Source organism: Diuraphis noxia, unplaced genomic scaffold, assembly GCF_037042655.1.
Source record: "Diuraphis noxia isolate RWA-SAM2 unplaced genomic scaffold, SU_Dnox_SAM2 contig0004, whole genome shotgun sequence".
Lineage (NCBI taxonomy): Eukaryota > Metazoa > Arthropoda > Insecta > Hemiptera > Aphididae > Diuraphis > Diuraphis noxia.
In genome coordinates, this window is record NW_028301714.1 from 43,964,290 (window position 1) to 43,989,104 (window position 24,815).

The 24,815-nt window shown below is 28.0% G+C and overlaps 1 protein-coding gene across 1 annotated transcript in view; it reads left to right on the forward strand.

Moving 5' to 3' along the window:
* LOC107170195 (kelch-like protein 2) overlaps positions 1-24,815 on the forward strand; it is a 48,397-nt gene that overhangs the window by 18,209 nt on the left and 5,373 nt on the right. The window contains exons 3-10 of the mRNA XM_089225866.1: positions 15,769-15,902; positions 16,005-16,101; positions 16,165-16,286; positions 19,120-19,234; positions 21,737-21,843; positions 23,099-23,215; positions 23,748-23,961; positions 24,079-24,223. Of these exons, the coding sequence (XP_089081992.1) occupies positions 15,769-15,902; positions 16,005-16,101; positions 16,165-16,286; positions 19,120-19,234; positions 21,737-21,843; positions 23,099-23,215; positions 23,748-23,961; positions 24,079-24,223 (1,051 nt within the window). The remainder of the gene's footprint in view (positions 1-15,768; positions 15,903-16,004; positions 16,102-16,164; positions 16,287-19,119; positions 19,235-21,736; positions 21,844-23,098; positions 23,216-23,747; positions 23,962-24,078; positions 24,224-24,815) is intronic.

The window sequence follows — 24,815 nt, forward strand, 5'->3', positions numbered from 1 at the left end:
AAAACATTCATGACAGTATGTAATAACAAGCTTATCATGTGGAGTCCAATATAATATAGCACGCAATCAACTACGATTTACATTGTAACAATCAGTTGATACCTAATAACAAAAGTTTTTTGTTTTTATTTTTATGGTGATTAGAACTTTAAGAAGCTGTAATTTGAGAAATGTATTGAACTTAGATTTCAAGGATTATCCGAATGATTGGAGTCTAAAAATTATTATTTTTTCTAAGCAAATAATTTGAATAGGTTAAAACTGTAAATCAATAATACTTATAAAACTTGAAGAAGAAAATTTTAAAGATTTATAAAAATAACAACTTTTTATGAATGTCAACGTGATAATAAAGTTCATATGAAAATAATATTATTTATATTATGCACATTTGTATTAATGATTTAATTACCAATCTATAATTTTAATACAGGATTTTTAATTTTACATAATTAATCAATAAATATGGTATATCAAAACCATAAATTAATAAAATAAAAAATACTATTCAGATATTCTGTATTTCATTCTTATCCCAAATTGTTTATTATTAATATTTTATCTTATAGATTCTGTAGTACGGAACGATAAATACATTGATATTGTAATGTGAGATTTGTTTTTCTATTTGACATCACATTTTGGGGCAATGAAAATACTAATACTTAGGGTATTTTCTGGAAGAAAATTGTATCTAATTGATAGTTAATGTTGCTATGGCAAAGAACTAAAAAGTTTGTAGGTACTACTTTTCAAAATAACAAGGAAAATAAAAATATACATAGGTAACTAAAGAAAATAGGAGTTTTTTCGCAAAATCAATATTTGACAAGTTTTGTTTTTTTAGTATAACTTAAAAATGAAAAATCGTTTATGCTTATTTTTAAAATTTTCACCAAATGTTTAAATTACCATTTCCTGCAAAAGGTATCATTTAAATATTTTATCGACATGAATCATATAATAGTGACAATTAAACGTCTTACCGTATCATTGTTGATACACACTCTTGTTCTTCGACTATAATAGCTGTATACATGTAATAGATTCTGTAGTTGAGTATAACTGAAAAAATTATAATAAAATCGGAGAAAGCACGCGCGAAAATTAACCGTGTTCGTTATAAATTATTCTAAATTGCTTAGTATCAATTATTATATTATATGATCGACGGGCAATGGCTGCAATGCTGCTTACAATTTAAATTTGGTGGCTTAATTTACAACGAGTTTCTCTAAATTATTTCATGTATATAATTATGTATTATAGACGCACACAAAAAACATTACAATAATATATAGTGGACCACATCGATGGACGACGATAATAAATATCGTTCTTAAACCGTGAGGTAGATACATAATAGCAATGTAATTGAAAAATAAATCATTGTACGAGTATATAATATTTTAGTATATACAGCAGTTGAGAAATCGGCCAAACACATTATATAATATGCAGCCATTGCAAGGCGTGCATTACCTATATAGGTACAATACAATGATGTATTATAAGAGCGCATTATTGAACGCTTAATAAATGGTATTATAATATATATTAGGTATATTACTATTGGTACGCAGGAAAAGAGTTTTGTTAAAGTTCTAATGGTTTGAAGGGTACATGCAGCTATGCAGGGTACCTAGCTATATCTTCTTTTTGCCTACATGATTACTGCTACCCACGTTTGGTGTATTTGACTGCCATTGATATATAAGCTTTTCAAATCGATTTCAAAACTAAATTTGTCGAGTTAAATTCATTTTATACCTACTTAATTTGTTTTGGATTTATGGTGGACGGTGCAGGTGCGATGAATGTATTGGTTTTAGTTTTTACAATGGAGTGTATGTTTTTTGACTAGGTACCTACACGATACATAGTTTAAATATAACTCTTTGATGTTCACCATAAATAATCTTTACTGATGGGCATGTGAATCTAGTTGGTACTTTTGAGAGATCAAAATTAAAAATGAACAGAAATTTCCAAAAACGTTGGGAAAAACAAAACTAAAATAAGGAACAATGGAAATTTGTACACCAAACAAGTTTTTGACAAAATCGATTTTGTTTTTTTTTTATGTAACTCAAAAACAAATTTCTGCAGATATATATTAAATTTTCACCAAATATAGGATATATTAGCATTTTCTATACATCATAAGATATTTTGACTTTTTTGAGATATTATTTTGGAGGAAATTAGATATTTAAATGAAGAATATATTATAAAAGACAAATAATTTAGAGTATAAAGTATAATAAACGGTAATATGAAACCCACGCATTTTTAATTTTGCTTTTTCCGTAATAACGACTGGTCTAATATAAAGCTCTTGTGTAAGTTATCGATCGAATAATAAAAGTTCTACGATATATAAAAGCGACTCGTTGGAGACCATTTAATCGTGTCGCCAATGTAAATGTTTGAGTATCGCCTCTGTTTTGTGAAATGTATGTGTAGATATTAAACTTTGAACGAAAGTTTGAGCCACAAACAATGCACGATTTAATGTAAAATAAGAAGAACTCAATACTGTATAATATTAACTATAATATCGCTAAATTATCAGGGCCAGATACAAAATTTTACTTCACCGCATAATAACGCATCTGTGTAGCAATATACTAACATATTAAATAAGTATATACCTATAAGTTGGTCACCAATATTTTTATATTTGAGAGACAAGTTTATTTGATTTGTAAAAATAAAATCGACCACTGCGATTATACAATATAATATAAAGTTTTATTTTATGGAGTTTTGAGATAATGTCCATTTTGAAAACTGTAATCCGAAAAGTTTTTAAATCCTAAACCGTCGCTTTTATAGCGCTTCACCCCGCAGTGCTATGTGTGCAATTACCACGTCTAGAAACAATGGCTGCTGCACTAGACAGGCCTCCGACCGAATCCTATTTAAATATTATGCGGTTGAGTGTTGATTATTATAGGCCGTGTTAATTCAGAACTCGACCATAGTCGTGATTTTTCAAATTCCTGTAGAACTGTCAAACGAAGGTGTACGAAAAAAGAAATTAAATTATAAATTGGGTTCTTGTTAGCTACATTATAATTAAACATTACAACGTTTTAAAACGTTTCAGAAATATGCACAAGGTAGTTATACTTTACCGAATGTCCGAGTTAAATAGTGTTCCCGTCAAACGCATCATAGAGCACATTATAATTTATGCGATTAGATAAGTATGGATTTCGGGATATCGAACAATATATTATTAGTGTAGTAACCACTTACTAGTCTTTTATCGAAATCCTCTAGGGTCTCTGTATAAAATATGAAGGATCGTTGTCTATTTATTATGTATTAGATTTAAATAAAGATGAATTGTATAGTCAGAAAAACGACTGTTACGTCTTAAAACAATAGTATTTTACCATTTACCATTAATTTATAACATGACACCATAATATGTATTATACTCACGACGATGTGTAAAAACCTTGGTGATATGTAGTAGTGTAGAACTAAAACACGGATTATTTCGAAGTTGAACAGGTATACATATATAGTATACATATATACGTGTTGTACAAGTCATATAAACATATATCATTTAGTATAATTTATATGATATAATGTTGTAATTAATATCGTCAGCTACAATAAAGTATGATCAATAAATAAAATATAAGTAACGATAAAATGTAGTTATTTCCCAAGTTCTCGTGCGGTTTGTCACCATCCTATCGTCAAATATAACATATATAAGTATAATATTTTTATATGATCGTGCGAAATTGTATTTTTGTACTATTGAAATACCATGCATAAAAATCGATATGATTTTTAAAATTTATAAATATACCTACTAGCTGAACCCATGAACTTCATAGCCCGTTAAAAATCCTACCTATTATATATCTCAAACTGTGTTAAATATTCGTTTCCTGTTATTTTGCTACCAATCATAGGCGTGCACAGAACATTTTTGCTGAGGGTGCATAGTACAAACAGATTGAACATTTTAGTATGTTACCTAGCCACATAACAAGTCAGGCCAGGATTAATAAAAAAACAAATTAATTAATAATAATTTTAATTATTGTATTTCTCTTAAAAGTCAATATTAGTTACCTTTTTTTTTTTTTTTTTTTTTCCTTATGGTATCGAGGACTGGAGGAGGAACTATGGAGCCAGTACTTCTCCTCCATATTAGTTACCTATGTCAATAATAATTTTAAATTATAATTCAAGATGACGTGTCTATATAGCTACTATCCATCGACTATCACACTGCGATAACAGAAAACGATTGTCGATTTTAATCGTGTTTCGTACAATGTAGATTCGTACATATAAGCACTGGTAGCACCCATCGGGTGACCGCGGGTTTGAAAAAAATTATCACTTAAAAAGTATTATTTATCTATTTATTTATTTCTAAGCTGAACTCGCTAGGGGTGCAGTTGCATACCCTGCACACCCCGTGTGCACGCCTATGCTACCAATGCTAGCAGTATACTTTTATACATCTAGATAGATAATTAGATAACAGTTAAAATATACTAAGTAATAATCTTACAAGGATATTCAATTTAGTTTATATCATTATGTTATTTTATTCGTTTTATCGAGAAGAGTCTGCCAATTCAAATATTCGATTGAAGAATATTTGGGCCTATCACTTTTGATTCAACCTATCTTCTGTTCATAGATTTAATGTATCTCTGTACCTACTAAATTTCGTCACAATCGTTCCTGCCGTTTAGGAATGCATAAAGGACAAATAGACAGAAATCCATTTATATATATATAGATAGATTTAAAAACCATATTTTTATATTCTTGAGATCTTTTGTATACTACTTAAGGAGTGTCCTGTGGAGCAGATTAGAATTTCAATATTTTCTATAAATTATTTAAAACATTTTTTTCAGAAAATTTTGATGTAGCTTATTCAAAATTAGAACAAGTAGTTTCTTAGCTATTAAAATGTTCATATTATTATATTAATTATTGTGGATAATAGTATAAGTCTTAATGGTGATTTTACACAAATTTAAAAAAAAAAACTGTTTATTTGATCTAATATTTATTATACTTTGATGATTTTCAAATCACCATAGCCCCCATATCTTCCAAGTCCATTAATATAGACCTTTTTACTATCATTTATTTAAGGTTAAATAAATCAAAAATTACTCTTTCGAATTTTGATTTTGGTATCCGAAAATTTTCAGAAATGTGTATTATCCGCTAAAATTCTAAATAATGTAAGTACCTACAGTAGAAAAGGGGTTCTCGTTTGATTTAAAGATATTCCTTAAATAATAATAATACAAAAAATCTTAAGAATTTAAAAACATATGGCTTTGAAATGTATTTAAAAATTCCAAATTCAAATTTTGGATAACTGTGTTATTTTTTAAAAAAGAAGGTGAGTATATTAAATGAATCACTTCGTACAAGTGCGCAGCAATGGCGTTATTTGTTGATGTTCAATAGCATGTAGTAATAAATATCAAACTATTTTTCGTTTGAGAATACTCTGTAAAACTGTTTATTAATATATTGCCTATTAATGTGAGGCTTGTCCAATATATATTTGATGTTCGGCGAAATTTGTAATTAAAACTAGAAATCAATACCTGAAAAAAGTATAAAAATCAATACATTTTATATGACATATTTATTGTTCAATATTATAGTGTTCGACATTTATATTATAATGTTATTTTTTTCTTCGATGACGTATTGTACAAAAAGATCGATTTAAATTATAACTCTCGGAAAAAGATTTTATTGATGAAAATTCTGATTTACATCATATATTAAAATATGAATCGTGACACAAAAACATGACGTATTATATTACTTTAATAAATTCTCAGACTCGTGTGGTAATAATTTAAATTCATACATCAAGAAATGATATAATAATTAATAATATATTATATATCACGCGTGTAAACATTTCTTATAATTAATTACTATTTTAACTTCTATAATATTATACATTGTTACTTTTAAAATAAAGTAACAATGAAGTTTTTGTGCTTAAGCTAACAGCGCATTGATTATAAAATAGACTATTTCTATTTTCTATTCTATGATCATTTCTAACAGTGAGCTATGATACATATATGTACATCATAGATATTCTTTGTGTATTTTAATATATCATTGCTATTCGGAATAGCCTATTCCAAAAGAAAGAAGCATCATATATAATTTTTAATTTAATTATTTCCAATAATAACATGTATTACTTCTACACATAATTAATTATAATAAATATAACTGCGTTGTAAAACAGAAATGAATTGAAATACTTTATTTGTTTCATAAATACTTTTAACTACGCAGTGTGTGTCATTGAATTTATTATTTCACGAATAGACAATAATAAGAACATTTGCATCACACTGCAGTTGGGCACGTGCATGATAATATATGGTTTTTAAAAATACATTAGAATTATCACATATTTTTACGTTTTGTTAATTCTAATCCACGACAAAGGTTAGAATTATGTCATGAAAAAAATAATACGTATTAAATGAAATAAATCATTATGAAACGCTGTGTCGTGAGAAGGAAAACTTGGTTGACTAAAAGTTAACGTTGGGAAATATTTCAGGGTGGTTTTGAAAAAAATGTCATAATATTTAACACCATTGTAAATTAATGTTTTCTTTTCATTTCTGAGGAAGGGGTTAACGTCACTTCCTACATTTGATCCTGTAGTGGTTGAGTTATTAAGGTTGAAAACATTTTAATGTTACCATTATCAAAGAGTCATTCGTAGAGTCGTATATACAATGTAGATTAAATAACTTAACCCCAAAATATTATAGTACTATTATGTAAATATTTGTATAAAATTATATAAAGAAGTATACCTAACGCCAGTGGCGTGCCCAGGAAATTTCAATGTGGAGGGATATATGTTATACATTTTTTGGTAAAAGTAGGTACATTAAAATTAATCATGGTTATCCAAACACAAAAATTGCTAAACATATGTACATTCATGCATATTGAGTATCATTCTACAATTAGAATTAATTTAAATAGCCACACACTATACACTATTGTTTAAATAAAATGACAACATTAAACTAAAAACATTTATAACCTTTCTTAAAATAATTAATATACAAAAGAAAAATAATTCTTAAAAACAACTTAGTTATTCGTTATTCCAAACGAAAATTTATATTTATACTTTTAGTCTACGTGATAAGCATGATCCATCATTCTATCTTATATCTTACCATAAACATAATTAATTATTAATTATTACTTAGAGGATTTATTGCTCATGAACATGAATACATAATCACTGATCTATAATCAGTAAAATCCGTATAATGAATGTTTATAATAGCCAATGGGAAATAATTTATAAGCAATAACTTATTACTGATAATTTTAAAAGTAATATCCATATCCATATATAAATGTTTATATATGTCTATGGTAATATCTAATAAGTTGAAGTTAACAAAAAAAAGCCAATGGGGGGGATATAACCCCTAACCACCCCCACCCCCCTTGGGCACGCCACTGCCTAACGCTATCAGCTAATGGTGGAAAAAATGTTTATACCATTAAACAATTACATTAATTTAATTTAATTTAATTTGGTGAACTCTTAAGTCCAAATGAAAAATGGTGTTAAGTTATGATTATTATTGTAAATATTTCTTGCATGTACTTTAACCCTTCAAAGTATTTTTATTTTTTATGTTTGTCATTAGCAACGGTATTAATATTGCCTATGTTCAAAAAATATACAACCTACGTCCTACATATTTAATGTAACACTCAGTCGATATAAATTAATTTATTATTGATAAATCAATTAATTGTACCACTCCTTTGCAGTTCATAAACCTATTGATTTAAAAGTATAACATAAAATACCTACCTCAGTTATTATTTTGAATGCTATCAATTATTTATCATACATACACATTAATTTATTCAATCACTATCTAAACCAATACTAAATAAGTTATAATATTTTGCATAAATAAAATAAATAGCTTACTTATATGCAATAATAATATTATAATAAATAGTTTATGACTACATTACCCGGAAATAATTGTTTTTATCTATAGAATATTCTACTACAAGATATAATTTAATTTAATTATCCTTTTTGTATAACATTCAATAACATTTTAGATTATACTCAAGTGTCACAGTCATGAATAAAAACTTAACTGAATCAATATTGCCTAGTATATATCTCTGAATGAATATGTTTAACACGATATTTATATTTACATTATCGTTTTCGTTTAAAATGAATCTTTTGCTACGAATACTTTGTTTTGATTGAAATAATCAATATTTTTTATCGTTGATATGAACTTTATTAAAAATCAGATTACTATCTTGTTCTTCTACGTTAGCCAAAGAAAGGCCTAAAAGATCTATAATACCAAATAATATCCAAAAACCAAAGAGAACGTAGATTTTCGAATAAATGGATGTGAATTCGTTTCAACCTAAAATAGCATATGTTAAAAAACTAAAATAAATTACTTCACTTAAAAGGGTTCACTTCTGAAAATGTTGAGTGGAATAAAAATACTTTTGAAATAGAAAATAATCGGAAAAAAAAATACGCAAAATTAAAAATAATCATACAATTAATAAGCAAGGTCAAAACTAATGTTTTTATTTTTTGTTTTATTATATATTTATATTTATGGTTTATCTATGCGAAAAATAATATTGTATACACCTGCAAGTTTTGGACCAGTGCCAAACTCTGATTATATATATATATATATATATAGTATAGTATAGATTCGATAAATATATTTCTCACGTGCTTAATCCTGATAACATAACTATTGTATTGTTTATTGTGTATCTCCTATGTGTATCTATTGCGTATACTAAGTTTCTTTATCTACAAATGTTTATTAAATTTCGCATATATATCTAAACACTCTATATACTAAGCTGTACGCTGTACTTAGTGTCGATAAAAGTCCAAACACGGAATTAAATATCGTACTGACGTACCCTATATGCGTATAAAATATTAATAATCAAATACAAATAAACAAAGCAATCGTTTAAAATGGATTACTCCAATAACATACTAGAGCAGGGGGGTCCTGAACCTTTCCATAGGAAAGAGGCATTTTTTTAAAAGAATTTGCTACAGCATGTGTCTAGAGAGCTACACATATTGTTTGGTCTAGTACCTATATAGGAGGTATGCGAATCGCCACCCATGAAAACGTTTATATATTGTACTAGTGACGGAATATTTAAAAATCATTAGTAATTGCTACTACTATTAATCTCAAAAATATAATATTCTGTTTATATCCTATAGCTAACAATACAAGAACATTTATCATCAATATAGGTTGATGTAGGTAGTATTACAGGTACTGCAATGCACATCAGGCACGAGGCACGTATACAGTGGCGATGCACGCATAATATTTACCAATACCTACGAGTGATCGAAACGATATCGAAAAGATTCAAAAGAACATCATTATTATATTTTTGATGGTTTTATTTTATAATTATTATTTTAAGTGTTTTACACATTATATTGACGAGTATAATAGCAATACCTATGAAAATATATTTTTCTCCTTAAAATCGACGCGTTATTTTATAAGTATAGATACTATTACAGTGGCGAAACCAGACATTTTTTATAGGGAGGATCAGGGTCCGACAAAATAAACCATATTAATTTGTATAAACAATGAGTACCTATATGTTTTTACTAACAATACTAATATACGTGCTACGAGGGGCCCGGGCCCGGAGTCCACTCCACGTCTCCACCGTTCGCGTCACTGAGGTATATTGGGTACATTACTAAGATAAATATGATACGAGACCTATCAAGACCTATCCGTTTTGCACTATTGTGGTAAAATAAGTGTAATATCGGTCAACGGTAAATTACCTATACTATTCCATAGTTTCATGACTAGTAATGTACTTATATAAACAGACAGCTGCAGTTTGTATATATGTCGGTGTGTTACATTCAAGAGGAATTAATTACCATATTTAAGACGCGACCACACAAATCGAATTCTGTTATTTAATATTATGTTTACATCTATATAACAATAAATAATACAACAATAATGGTATATTATTGAGCTGTATTATAGATAGAAACAAATGTGTATTAATTGTTACATATTGAATGTTGTTTGATAGGCTTCAGTGGCGTGGTAAAACTTTTTGTAAATGGAATGGTATGCATTTTAGTATTTTACTATCTTCTCAAGCCATGTTATATAGCGGTAATGGTAAATACACTTTCATCGCTTAATCATATATTTTATATGATAAAAATAAGTCGAAGCAGAGATTGCCATCATCATCCACATGAGATCGCCCACGATTAGTGTGCTTATATTGTGTGTGATAAAATTATAATAGTAATTGATAATATTTTATCGTTAATTTAGAAAACTGAAACGTATTTCGAATAATGCAGTTGCAGTACGTCCTTGGCAGAAAATATAGAATATTTGATTTATCATCGATTATTTTTACATCAATAGTACTATATACTACGATAGTACTATTATACTGCTTCCGCCTTCCAAGTTACGATGCACATAATAATTAATATAATATAATATGGAAATATAGAAATATCGTATTATTGTGATTCATAATAATTGCCAAAGGTTCGTATAAATACAGTAAGTACATCATAATCAAGTAAACAATACGTTTGTTAGTAATGGTATTATACCTGTGTACCAATTACTATTGTACTTGTACATTTATCATTAAAATATCAGTAGATAAAAATTAGTTATTAGTACGTATAATTTTTAATAAAGTTATAATTTCCATACTTATTGCAATATCATTATTGGCTATTGTTCAGTATTAATTGTATTATTATTCTATCTTCATTTATTGTAGCCAAATAGGTGGACTAGAAAATGTCTTAGTTTCATTTCGTATTAAACAAATTAATAACGTGGCAATAGTAATATTAATTATTATTAATTATAATGTGTACAATATACGACTGTCGTATATACAGAGTGTTTTTTTTTTTAAATATTGGTCAATAAATTGACCCTCTCGGAATATATTTGTATTTTTTTTTCAATATTAAAAACTTAGTTCTAATGTTCTGTATTTGTTTTAATTTTACATAATTATAGTATGAATATTAATAGTGTTATGTCGATGTATATATTATACTGTAATTTGTAATATACTAATATTCATGGTCCATTATATTTTGATTAATCTTTAAGCTTGAACTTGAACAATTAGAATATAATTTATAAATACATGTAAGATATTTATAGTTCGCTACACATAGAATAATATAATATATTGTCACACACTTGCTGATTTATTTTTTAGATGAATCATTAATGCATATTAAAATGCTCAAAAAAAAAAAAATACAATTACTAAACATTAAATAAAATCCAATATTAAGAAGTTTAAAATTGAAAATTAACACTAGGTATTTCATTAGAGATATAACATATAAATTTATAATAATTATTTAAAAATATAAAAATCAATAGATGATAATATATGGAAATTCAACCTAAAAATTTGAAAAAAAACACTTAACTTTCTTGTGATAGTTTTATTGGAAAAAGCCTTGTATCTATACTAGGTATAAATATTATTATGATGGGTATCCATCCTGATGCACGCGATTATTGCTGCGGTATCTATGATCTATGAAGTACCTACTGTAGTCATAATTTCTCAAATTAATCAATTTTTTTTCATATATAATATTTAGCGCAGTTATTAAACGCACATTTTATTATAATATGATAAATTATAATTTGTAATAGGTATAATAGGTATATATATATATAGTATATCGTATAGCTCGATACAATAATTAAAGGTTGTATGGCTAATTTGAATAGGCCTTACCTATACCTATTATTATTATTTATTAGTTTATTATCAATAATTATTCATTATCGTCGTATATGTATATGATTCTGCAGTAAGTAAAAGATATAGATAGAAAAAAAGTTGTTCGGTTTTATTAAAAATTAATCAAACTAATAATTAAAAGAAGCTATAAAAATAACCATATTTTTTTTCATTTTTAAAAGATGAGTAATCATAAAAAATAATAAATAATAATTTAAATAGGTACTGTTATTCATGCTTTCTCAACAAAATATGTGTTTTATATAATTCAATAAATAATCTTATTATTACCTAAAAGTTAAAAATTTGTGATAAAAAAAATAAAAAATAGTATCTTATATGTTATTATGTTGAAGAAATATGTTTTACATTAATATTATTAGGTATTTTATTCCTTCTATATAATATTATTTTATTTTATTTTTAAACGTTGAGTGAAATGGGATTTTGCAGTGTTAATTTCAATTTCGCCTGATATTTACTTTTTTTTTTTGCTATTGAAAGAGAAAAGAGGCTTCAACAACTAAGGTTATTACTTATTAGACTTGTGTATACATATTAACTTGTGTGAGTTACATCAATAATTAAAATTCAAAAGTTACAATAGTCTCAAATTACGAATACATGTATTTTACCATAATAGTAAATGTATCTTTTTATTTAATTTATCGTTAAATTGTTAAATATTGACATCCGCAACAGAAAAACTTATAATATAAGCTTACAAATTATTTTACAAAATTTATAAGTATAACCCAATTGGCAATTATACATATATTATTATGACAGAAAAATAAACAAAAAAAATACAATTTAAAGTTCGTTAAAATAATAAAATAATATAATTATAATACTATTAAGTGATTGTTATTTTTACGAAACTAAATAAAATTATCATTTTTCAAATGGTAATAATTCGATGATTCATGATATGTATTGATGCCAGATTTGTATTTATTTATTTTTTATTTGTATTTTTACATATTTCAAGCCCCCTACATTATTTCCGAAAAAATATAAGTTGTATTTTTGTAAATATATTACAATTGTAATAAAATAGTAGGTACATTGGTTTTAGTAAATTTATTACAACATTGATTTGTATTTTATAGTATTGAAATAAAAAGTTTCCATATACTTACAAATTTAATATGAATACCTAAATAAAACTATTTTTAATACTATATTTAGTCCTTATTCATTGATGTATCCATTTCATAATTTTTTTTTTTTCGAAACACTCCCTATTCAGAAATGCTTGCTTACGGGCCTATTTGATACACAGCGCTCTTATAGGTAAAAATGTAATTTCGGCGCGATTAACTAAGACCCAATAATGAAATCAATATACAAAAGTATTAATCATTACCAGATTTAGAATATACTATATCATATTATAATAAGTAGAGAAAATATGGGTGGTGTTGATTAATTGAAAAAACAAAATCAATCAGATCATTATATAATATAATATATATACGCTAATGAAAAAATTAAGCCAATAAGGTTATTTTTCTAACATTAAAGAATGGGGATAATGTCCAACAAACATTTCATGACACTAGTGCACTACCGTAAAAGAATTCTGATGTAGTTCTGTGTCAATCCGTTATTTTACTGATTCAAGAAATGTATAAATAATACATTTAAAAAAAAATCTATACCATCAAATATAATTTAATGCATACAAAAAAATGATATAAATAGGTATTTAATTTATGGATGAAAATTCTACTAGGAAAAGTGAAATTTGGTATTTCGAGGAAAATTTAACACTGAACATTCACAAATTCAATAGACTTTTTTATGTGTAAAATAACTCTAAAGTATAGGTTTTTGCATAAAATATATGTGACGCCGTTTTTAAAAGAAAAATTATCTTGCACTCCCCTACAGAAGTACTAATTTACAAGTAAAAACACTCTATATAAAGGACCTACACGTGACGAACTTTTTTATAATATAACATACTTAAGTCACAGTATACATTATGTATAGTATATAATATATTTTTTTTATTATAACATATATATAGATTAATAGATTAGCTACAAGACAGATCCTTGAGAATATTGTATAGGTAACGATAGAAATAAAACTTTTTCGTTACGTATTGCGTTCAGTTATTATACCATCACGAGTTTGACGGTAAACTCCGTCAAACTTATCCACATAATCCATCAGCTTGTCATTTAGAGTTTGACGTATACGTGTGTAGCTCTGGCCACTCTAATCTAACTATCTACCTATCTAACAACCACTGGCCAGGGGCTCGCCAATAGTCATGCGTTTGTGGGCGCTGTCATGTCTGATTAAACCGGTCGGTCGGGTCGTTGTCAATTGACCCAAGACACGCGACTGCTGTGCGTATACATGCCAATCGTTAGAAAAGTCATCATTTACAATATAATAATAATATATCGCAGTAAGTATATGCTATATATTATAGTATACAGTCGTTAAACTACAATTTTCTTTTTTTTTCTATTACACGTCTGCTTAATAGAGTTTACAGACATAATAGTAGATGATATTATGATAATATGTTAAGTCTTAATTAAGTCCTACAAGAAATAAATATAATAATTGCCAAACCATGAATTACTGAACATTTCATGGACTTAAAACATGCGATCATATCCACGTTATATACGAAAAATTAACTATATGTACTATATATATTATATACTTATAGCAATAATAAAATAAAAAGCTTTTCAGCTGTAATATAAGTTTAGTATCATAATTAATGACGTTTTTACTAATCAGTAATCACTAGGTATTATGATACTTACTCTCGTCGTTTTAAGGCGTAACATTAATTTGAAATTAGGTGTTTGATAAGATTTTGCTGAACATAATATAATAGTACCTATGATATAGATGTAATTTCTAATAAATTACAAATTAGTAATCCGGCATATAAATATTGTTACTGAGTTAAGTACATGGGTACCTACTGCTATAAGTCATGAATATTGATAATTGTCAGTTCTCTAGATTTAGACTTTTGTTACTAATTTATTATCCATTTTCCAATTGAACTTTTAGAGACGATTAAAAATTTCACAATGTGTATTATAACCATACAGATAAGAAGGTTGCAAATTCTAATATATTCTGATCATAAAACTTAATTTTAATTATTAATATCATACATTGGATAATTCCAAAACTAAACAGATATACATCATCTATTTAAGTTCTTGATTAGTTGATTAAGAATATATTTTAAATTTTGACAACACATCAATGAGTTCATACTTCATATGAATGTTACATATTAAGTTATTCTTTAATCGTTGCATCTATACTCGTTTGTATTAAGTGGATCATTATTTTTAAATTATTCAGTAAGCCCACAAAAGCGTTTATACACAAAAACAATTTAAAAAAATACAATTGCTTCACTCAGAATCCATTGAAAAAAAAACAGTTTCACTTATCGAAAATGCTGGGGTGCTGGGGATAAGAGTATATCATAATATCATACCGATTATTACGTAAAAAAGTTTCCATTTTATACGTAATATGCATTACCCCAAAAACTTGAATTATCGACAGAATCCTTTCGGCGATGGGAGTATAGTGGCGCCAATGATGCTGCGTATGTCTGATATTTTAAGTATACGAAAACTCTATTATACGATACTATTTATTTTCTATTTAGGAAACGCATTTAATGTATAGTCAAATATTATAAAATCCTATGTATATTATATTATATGGTCACGTGATTGAGTTATAATTAAATAAGTTAAATATATACAATCATGTTGATTGAAAAACATATTATAAATTAATAAGTTATAGTGCCCATTTTATTACATCTACGTTATAATCGTATTTCAGAACACGAAGAAACCACCATTGAAGAACCTCTGACTTGTGAATCACCGGAACCGATGTCCTGTTACTTGCACCACGATCCTGACCATTCTATTTCGTCGTTTTCCGTTATCAACAAGATGCGCGTCAACATCCAAGTACGACAAGTTACAAAAAAAACCTATACACAAATATACGATATTGGTGTCAAATTATATTATGTTATTATATATAGTAATTTATTAAAATTTAATTCGCAGCTCTGTGATGTTTCACTTCGAGTCGGCAACAGCGTAACAAAAGCTCACCGATTGGTGTTAGCCTCCTGCAGTCCTTATTTTTACGCAATGTTCAATGGTAATAACTAATAAGTGTGATAAAGTTGTCTTTTTTCACTTAAACATTTTCTTTTATTAATAGACGACATGGCTGAAAAGTTGCAATCTGAAGTCGAGTTACATGACGTGGACTTGGGTGCCCTACAACTTCTTATCGAATATACATACACTGGCCAAGTACACATAACAGACGAAAATGTTCAGGTTGGTATAATCTAGTACCTAGTTAATGAAGTAATGACGGTTTTTACTATAACCAATTTTTTCATAAATTTGTGATATGATTTTCTTACCGTAATACCTATCAACAACCGTCCAAATTCAAATTCAAATTCAAGTAAATTTTGAAAGTTATAAAATATATTTATATGTTACGGGACAATTTGTGTTTATCAACACATAATATTATGTAATTGTAATATATTGTAACAAATAAATAAACTAGTATGTCTGTTATTCAATTAATGCATTTCATACGTTTAATTATTTAACTTATAAACTTATATCTAAGAGTAAAATATACGCATACGACCTACCTATATTGATTATGTATATTTGATAAATTGCAGGTTACCTATTTAAAATACGTATGGATTTTTAATTGTTTTTAATGTTAACACAAATTTATTTATTATTTATTATTCTTATTTGAGATTAACTATTAGATAGTAAGAAACTATAGCTATAATTCTTAATAAAACAAAATTATGAGAAATATGTTATGAAACGTAATATCTATATAATTATTTGGAAAATTAATTTTACTGTTTAACCACTTCTAATTATTGAAAGTGAAAAAAAAGCGAAACTTAATTATATGGAACAGTTTTAGAAATTATGTTTTGTAGATGTAGCTATTTTAGTATTATGTGTTTGGAATTATTAACTTTGTAATTTGTTCTTGGTGCTAAATCCTTAAATAGCAATACGCCAATATCTAAATCAATAATTAAAAAAAACTATATAAACCATCATGGCTGTCCAACGCACGAGTTCATACGTATATACGTAGGTTTTGATTGTGGAAATAAATGTGTATGTTTTAAATATTCCGTGTGTTGTTTCATAAACTGTTTTTACTATTTACTCACAAAGTCACAACTCACTAGTAGCGAGTCACTATAGGTACTATATTATTATTATAGGTAGATGTATGTCTAGATGACGTTTGAAAAACAGTACGCGTTACAAAATTATTACAGTGTTAAGCAGTATCTAGATAAAAACTGCTGAATTTTAATCAATTTTTTTACGTGAAACCCATATTATGTATCATAATATGCATCATGTTTACAATTATTATGCCCAAATACATACACGTCATAAACTCGAGCCACATGCGCGTATACATGGCTGAGTTGTGTTGTTTATTAAAGAATAATCAGGACTAAATTTTTGGGGAGCGGGAGCAGTTTGTAATAAAACTAAAAATCTAGAAATTTAAAAAACACAATTGATCCCTAAGTTAAATATTTGAGGGGACAGTGAGTTCCTCCTTGCTCCTGCGAGTTACTCTTAGTATGTACCTATTCTTATGTAGATATACTTAATGGATCTATTCAAAATGGAAAAAAATAATTGGTATGTTGGGTAAGTTTTGCTGAAATTTGAGGAATATATAGGTATAGTATATAAGATGCTCCACAGTTAGGTAACAGTTACACCCTGCACTATTTATTATTTCGAAAAATTTTGATTTCTTTTATGTAAATTGACGTTATTACAAAAAAACATATTTAGAAACAAAATTATATTTTTACATTTAATCATCGTTATCATTTTTCAAGTTTTACTCTTTTATAGAAAATATACATTATTAATTTCATGGAAAAAATTCAGAATATATTTAGGAGTACTTACCTACTTCGATACATAAAAAATCAAATTTCAAAAGAGTAGTTAATTAGTTATAAACTAGGTTATAATATTTCCATTTTAGATAGTTCGAACTTTTCGTTATAACGGACACTTATAAATTAATCACAATAATAATAACCCGGCACTACCTGAGGGCTCATCAGCACAACATAATATATAAAACCTATCTTAAATAAAGATTGCTGTGTAGTCTTCTAGATTTCGGGCAACATTTCTCTAGTTACTCAGCATTATCACTAAAAAAACCTTTAACTAGAAACGACACACATAATCTATGTGTACGTACTTACATAAGAATACAGATTCTAATCTCAAAAATAAGATAAAATAGTATTCAAGAAGACATATACAATACAGTATCAGTATTCAGTATATATTTGAAACAACCCCTCGGGAACACAAAGGGAACGAGAATATAGAAATAAAACCGAAAGTTAATAAATAAAAACACGCACATGCCAACTATAATCCTATCATCGATCTCGAGAAAGGACGACGCAAGTTTTCTCTTTCTCCCAAAGCAATTCTACATTTATATCTCTTTTCTCATACCTTGTTTTCTTTAATGGTTCACGTTAGCCTATTAATAAATTACATTTATACATAGATATATAGGTATCCAACAAAAATCAAAACTCATTAATCTGACTTATCGTGTTTTGTAGTTTACGTCTTAAAAGTTTTCGATTTTAATCGTATATTATTTTCAAATCAATATAATCGATGTAAATGGTTGTCCACTTAGAGTCTTATAATTTCATGGAATGGATCGTAAAAATCCCGTTGGGATACCAAATTAGCCGTTGACCTTATTCGGTCTATTACGTGCGTCTATTCGCCGTGGCATTTGATTATGAACTTTTGTTTGCCCTTAACACACAATCCGTCTCCCTCACCCACGGTCATAACTAGGTCAGACGTTACATGCTTAAAAACTGACGTTAAACGTCATATTATTAAGTAAAGGTACATATATATTATAAATATAGTATATATTGCTAGTAGTGATGTCACAGTAAAATGGTGGTGTGACTGCACGTCCAAGGACACCACCACAGACGCCGTGTGTTTTACTATCGACAAATTTTTCACTACACGGAATTCATATTGGTATATCAGTATGCAGTAATATTACATTTTATTGTTTTTATTTCCACAGGTACTGTTGCCCGCGTCGTCATTGCTCCAGATAAACTCTGTTCGAGACGCATGCTGCACGTTCCTGATGAAACAATTACACCCGACTAACTGTTTGGGGATCAGGCAGTTTGCCGGTAAGTGTCCTCACACACCGATTAAAATGTAATTATGTACCTACCAATAAGTATACTGGAGGTAATATAATTAATTACATAAAACGTCAGAACAAATACGAATTAAATAATTTTTAAGTCATACGCAAAACTAGAAAATTTATTATAGGACAGGCTATTAAATGATATAAATACGGAAAAAATTTCAATACAAAATAAGTTCTTAATTTTAATTTTAAATTCTGTTAAGGCAGTATACAGAGTGTCCCACAGAGATCTGACAAATGAAATAACTTTTGTTCTAATCAATATTAAAAAAAAAAAATTCTTTTAAATATAATTCATAGACACTTGCGCTACATTTTTATTTTTTATTTTTTAATACTGAAAATAAAAAACTTAAAAATTGATAACAATTTTTTCGAAATATTAAATATAACCAATTTGTAAATCTGATTTTTACACAAATGTATATGGTGTAAAAACACTTATTTAAGTCAAATGGCTGATTTTTTTAAATATCAATATTTTCGTTAAGTAAATTATAGTTAATTATAGTAATTTATAGTTTATACATCACATATTATTAAAATAAATGCAATAAAAAAAATAATTATATTTTAACATGCACCTATTTAAAAATTTTCTTATAAAACATTTTTAAATAACTTTATATTATTTGAAATTAAAATGTTTCTAACATAAACTAGATCGTAATTTACTTAACAAAAATATTGATATTTAAAAAAATTTTAAAAAATCAGCCATTTGACTTAAATAGGGTGTTTTTACCATATACATTTTTCTAAAAATCAGATTTACAAATTGGCTATATTGAATATTTCGAAAAAATTTTTTATCAATTTTTAAGTTTTTTATTTTCAGTATTAAAAAATAAAAAATGTATTCTAAAAATGTAGTACAAGTGTCTATTATGGATTATATTTAAAAGAAATTTTTAAAAAATATTGATTGGAACAAAAGTTATTTCATTTGTCAGAATGTCAGATCTCTTTGGGACACCCTGTATATCATCTAGTCAGTACTCAGTATTAGGTCAGGGACTGGCCTGACCCATAGTCTTGCTACCTATGATTAAAGTTTAATCTCGAGTATATACCTATAAATACAATATTTTTATGGCTATGCAGCTAGTATAATGTAAGTCTACTAAGTCTAGCATGCCACATTAAAATATTTATTTATTCACGACAATAATCAATACCGATTACGAACGTGTATTGGACAGTTCGTTATATTCTACATATTATTTCACATAGGCGCCGACTACATGGGGGCTCGGGGGCCGCAGCCCCCATTGAAAAGATGGAGTCAGGGCTCAGCCCCCATTGAAAATATTGAGATTTGAATTTCCCAAATCATGTTTACAGAATAATATATCCGAGATTCGAGAACATTGTAAATGTTAAATAAATTAAAGTAAATAAATATTTTTAATTTATTTTGTGTTATACTACAGGTAGTATTTATTTTATCATATTTTACATATTTGAATTAGTTTAAACTAGGACTTTAAGTGACTAAAAATTTGAGGGGAACCGTTATTAATGAAAAATTTTGAGTGTTCCCCTGATTTAAAATTTAAGAGGATACAATTAAAAATATAGATATAAGTAGTCCACTTCCCGCGTCTCTACTCTTTAACCACATATTTAAATTATTTTGAAGAGCAAAAGTTAAGGCTAATATGTAGAAAATTCGGCCCCCATTGGCATTTACAAAACCTGGCGCCTATGTTATTTCATATTTGAAGATATATATCGTGGTTAAGATAAACCTGCAGTAAATGTTGAACATGATCTATCAACTGCAGTGTTAAGCAGTAAACACTCTATTGTATCACGATACGGATCGGACCAGACCATCACTCATATAAGTTCCTTGCGCGCAGAAAAACTATCAAAAAAGATTTAAATAATGACTTCTTCAATAATAAATTGTTCTTAAGACTTTTCCTTTTACATAATTCGTTGTCGTAGTGAGCTTCTATATGTCTCTAGAGACGATTGGCGTTAAGCCATCTGGAAACTTAAAGTATATGAACGAGTATCATCGTATTGGCTCGAAAAGTAAATTAACTCCTCTGAGAGCAGGGAAGAGAAACTGGCGGACCCAGTAGTGTAACTTTTTAATCTGGCCCTTCCTACATTTTAAAACATCATACAATTTTTACGTTTATCTGTATTTATAAATTGTTTAGCTTATGCTTATAGCTTATAGATAATATAAGCTCGTACAATAATCCTATGGTATAGTAGAAATTGAAAAACAAGATGCTTAGATGATGCTTCAATTTAATTAGAAATAATTAATAAGTTAATTGTAAACAAATTCATATTTGTGTATAAAATAGATTGATTTGTGCTTTATCAAATAATACATTATGATGTTAATAAGCGAGGGTCTATTATAATAGTATAGATTTTAAAAATATAAATAAAACTCGTATATTATCATAAGGAATAATAAATAATATATATTATCGATTTTTGTTTGATTTAGAAACGCACTCCTGCAATGAGTTGAGGACCCGGTCACATCGCTATGCATTACAAAATTTCGAAGAAGTGGTGAAAACTGAAGAATTTCTTTTTCTATCGTTTTCTGAGGTAATTGACCTGCTGTTTCTGTTGCGCTTTTTGTTTACGTACCGAAGATATTAATAACACCTTGCTAGGATTGCTGCGGCGGGCCCCAAAGGTCGTCGACGCTCGGCGGTGCTTTGCAGGGTGGGCTGGTGTCTGTCACCCCAGACGGATTGGGGTAGAAACTTGTGGTGAGCGGGGGAAACCTCTCAGACCTGGGTGAAGGAGGGTTATGGCGTATATATATGGCGTCACAGACCGTCGGCGGCAGGTCCTTGACAGCGCGTGGTAAAAACTAATGAGAATTTTCACCCCGTGCGAACGTTAACTTGTGACTATCTTTTCCACAGAATATTATCATTATTATAACTATTATTTACATTGTATTCACTCCACGAGAAATTATTTTTTAATCAAGAAAAGCAAAAAGATTATAAAGTACCTAGCCAAAATGATATTCTTTGTTATTAACCTAATGCCTATTATCATTAGAAAATTAGTCATTTGTTTATTTTTTAAATGTTAGTTCACATATTATTATTATAGATATTAATTTATTACGGCTATATTATGTATACGCCAAAAAGTTAAATGTCAAATATTAATTCAATATTTCTCCATCACGGCACGAAAATATATTTTAAATATAGTATACAAAATATTTGTTTATTATAATATGGCATCGTCTGTCTGACGTCACTTGAAGCGAAACGACGTCGTTTTATCCGTCAAGACTCTCTTCGCGTCTGTTTACTATAACTATACGTATATGAAGTATGGGTATGTTGTTTTTCCCCGCGGCATGGTACGAAACAATATTATACATTTAATAGAAAATCAATAGGAAACGGAGATAAAATATAGGATAAAATTCCACCACAAAGGAGATTGAATAAAATACTAAATATACGAACTTATATTATGTTAGTAGAGAGAATCAGTCAGTGGCCTCCGGGGACGCATATAATAGTTTATAAGCAGTAGGTATATGTATATTGTAATAACTAATATGTGATATATATAAAAGTGTAACATGTGATTGGAAAATGTATTAATAAAAACAACGCATAAGGAGAACAACTATGGCGAAATAAATTAAATCAGAGTAAAAGTTTAACTAGAGTATGGTAATAACTAATAAGTATTTGTAAAACTCGAACGCTTGGATGGATATAATAATTTAGTGTCACCCGGTTAAATAAAATGTTAACGATTTAGCAACGTGAAAGACGAACAAAAAAAATCTGCGATAAAGATGCACCATTTATTTAATTTTCAGGTTGAAGATTTAGTATCCAACGATAAATTGAACGTTGTTTCCGAAGAGCAGGTTTTCGTGGCTGTCATGGATTGGATCAAACACAATCCTTCTGAACGATCACAGTACATAGCTCAGGTACAATAACAAACTCGGACATTGATAGAAACACGACTCTTATAATACCACAGTGATTCACTTTAAGGATGCTCATTCCTATTTTCTCATTTAATAATTAGTTAACTTAGTTTTTTTAAATTTTCTATATATTACCTACTATACCTATACTTATATTAGTTCTCGATTTTATTTTCAAATACCTACTTAGTTTTTGTGAACTGTTATAAAAGAGTGTCTTGTGGTGATACCAAATTATTTTTATCAAATGAGAATATCTTTTTTTCCGTTAAATCGTCAAGTCCATGTGATAACCTAGATAATAATGTTACCTTAATTTTTTATAAGAAGTCTATTGATTTTAAATTTTAAACTAATGGAGCTAAACGTGAACTGCCGAGCGTAAAATTTTTTTACTTTACGCACTTGTAAGACGGAAACAATACATGCGGGTGTGGCGTCCTCTTGAATATTTAGTATACCTATAATATTATAGGGGATCCCCGCGTGTGATAAAAAAAAATATAGCGCATTAACGTCTCTTTTATTGCAGCTTTTGGGCCACGTGCGACTAGCCCAAATGTCAAAGATGTTCCTATTGAACGTAGTCGAGACGGAACCGCTAGTGCGCAGTGAGCCTAGTTGCAAGGACCTATTGTTAGGTGCCATGAAGTATCATCTGTTGCCAGACCAGAGGTCCGATTTTGCTAGTAAACAGACTGAACAACGGAGTCCGGATGGCCTGATGCCATACATATTTGCCATTGGTGAGCATTCGATGAAGAAATATTTATAATATTTTATATAATTACTTATAGTTATTTTTGTTCAATACGTTATTCTATAATCGAATAATATTGTATTTTATTTTTGAATTTTATTAGGAGGTGGTAGCTTGTTCACTATACACAGCGCCGGTGAGTGTTACAACCCTAGACACGACCGTTGGCTGCCCATCGCGCCTATGTCCAAATGCCGAAGTCGTGCGGGTATCGTGTCACTGGGAAAATTGATCTACGCTATCGGAGGGTAACCTGTTAGCTGTTGTATTATTATTAAATTATCTATTCGTGGCCTATGCCTGTGTACAGCCATAATGAGTTACTTTAAACTATATTTGGTGATAAACGCGTACCTGCGTAGCCAGGCTTGTATGAATGAATGGGGTTAGAGTTATTTTGGATGGATATAATATTATTGCGTATGATCTCCGCTATAAGATAATTTATTTACACATTATTATGGCAGAATAACAAATATATATATATATATATATATTATATAGTATTTGTACACTATAATTATTTTACATTGCGAGAGATTTGAAGAAAGGGCAGAAAATTATTATACTCAGAAATAAATGATATATTATTATGATATTGTCATCTGTCGTTGTCATAATATGTTTTTGTAGCTTGGTTTTTCACGGGAAATCGATTTTGATTACTTGCCGTTTTCTAAATTCTAGGTAATGTCTCAATTGAGTTCAAAATCAAATATCAAACGATCGAATGTATAATAATATGTAGATATAAATATCAATATGTGTATAGTATATGTGCATTCATAATAAATTATGCATTCATGCCACTACCTATTGTGTAACGATTTTTCACCATTT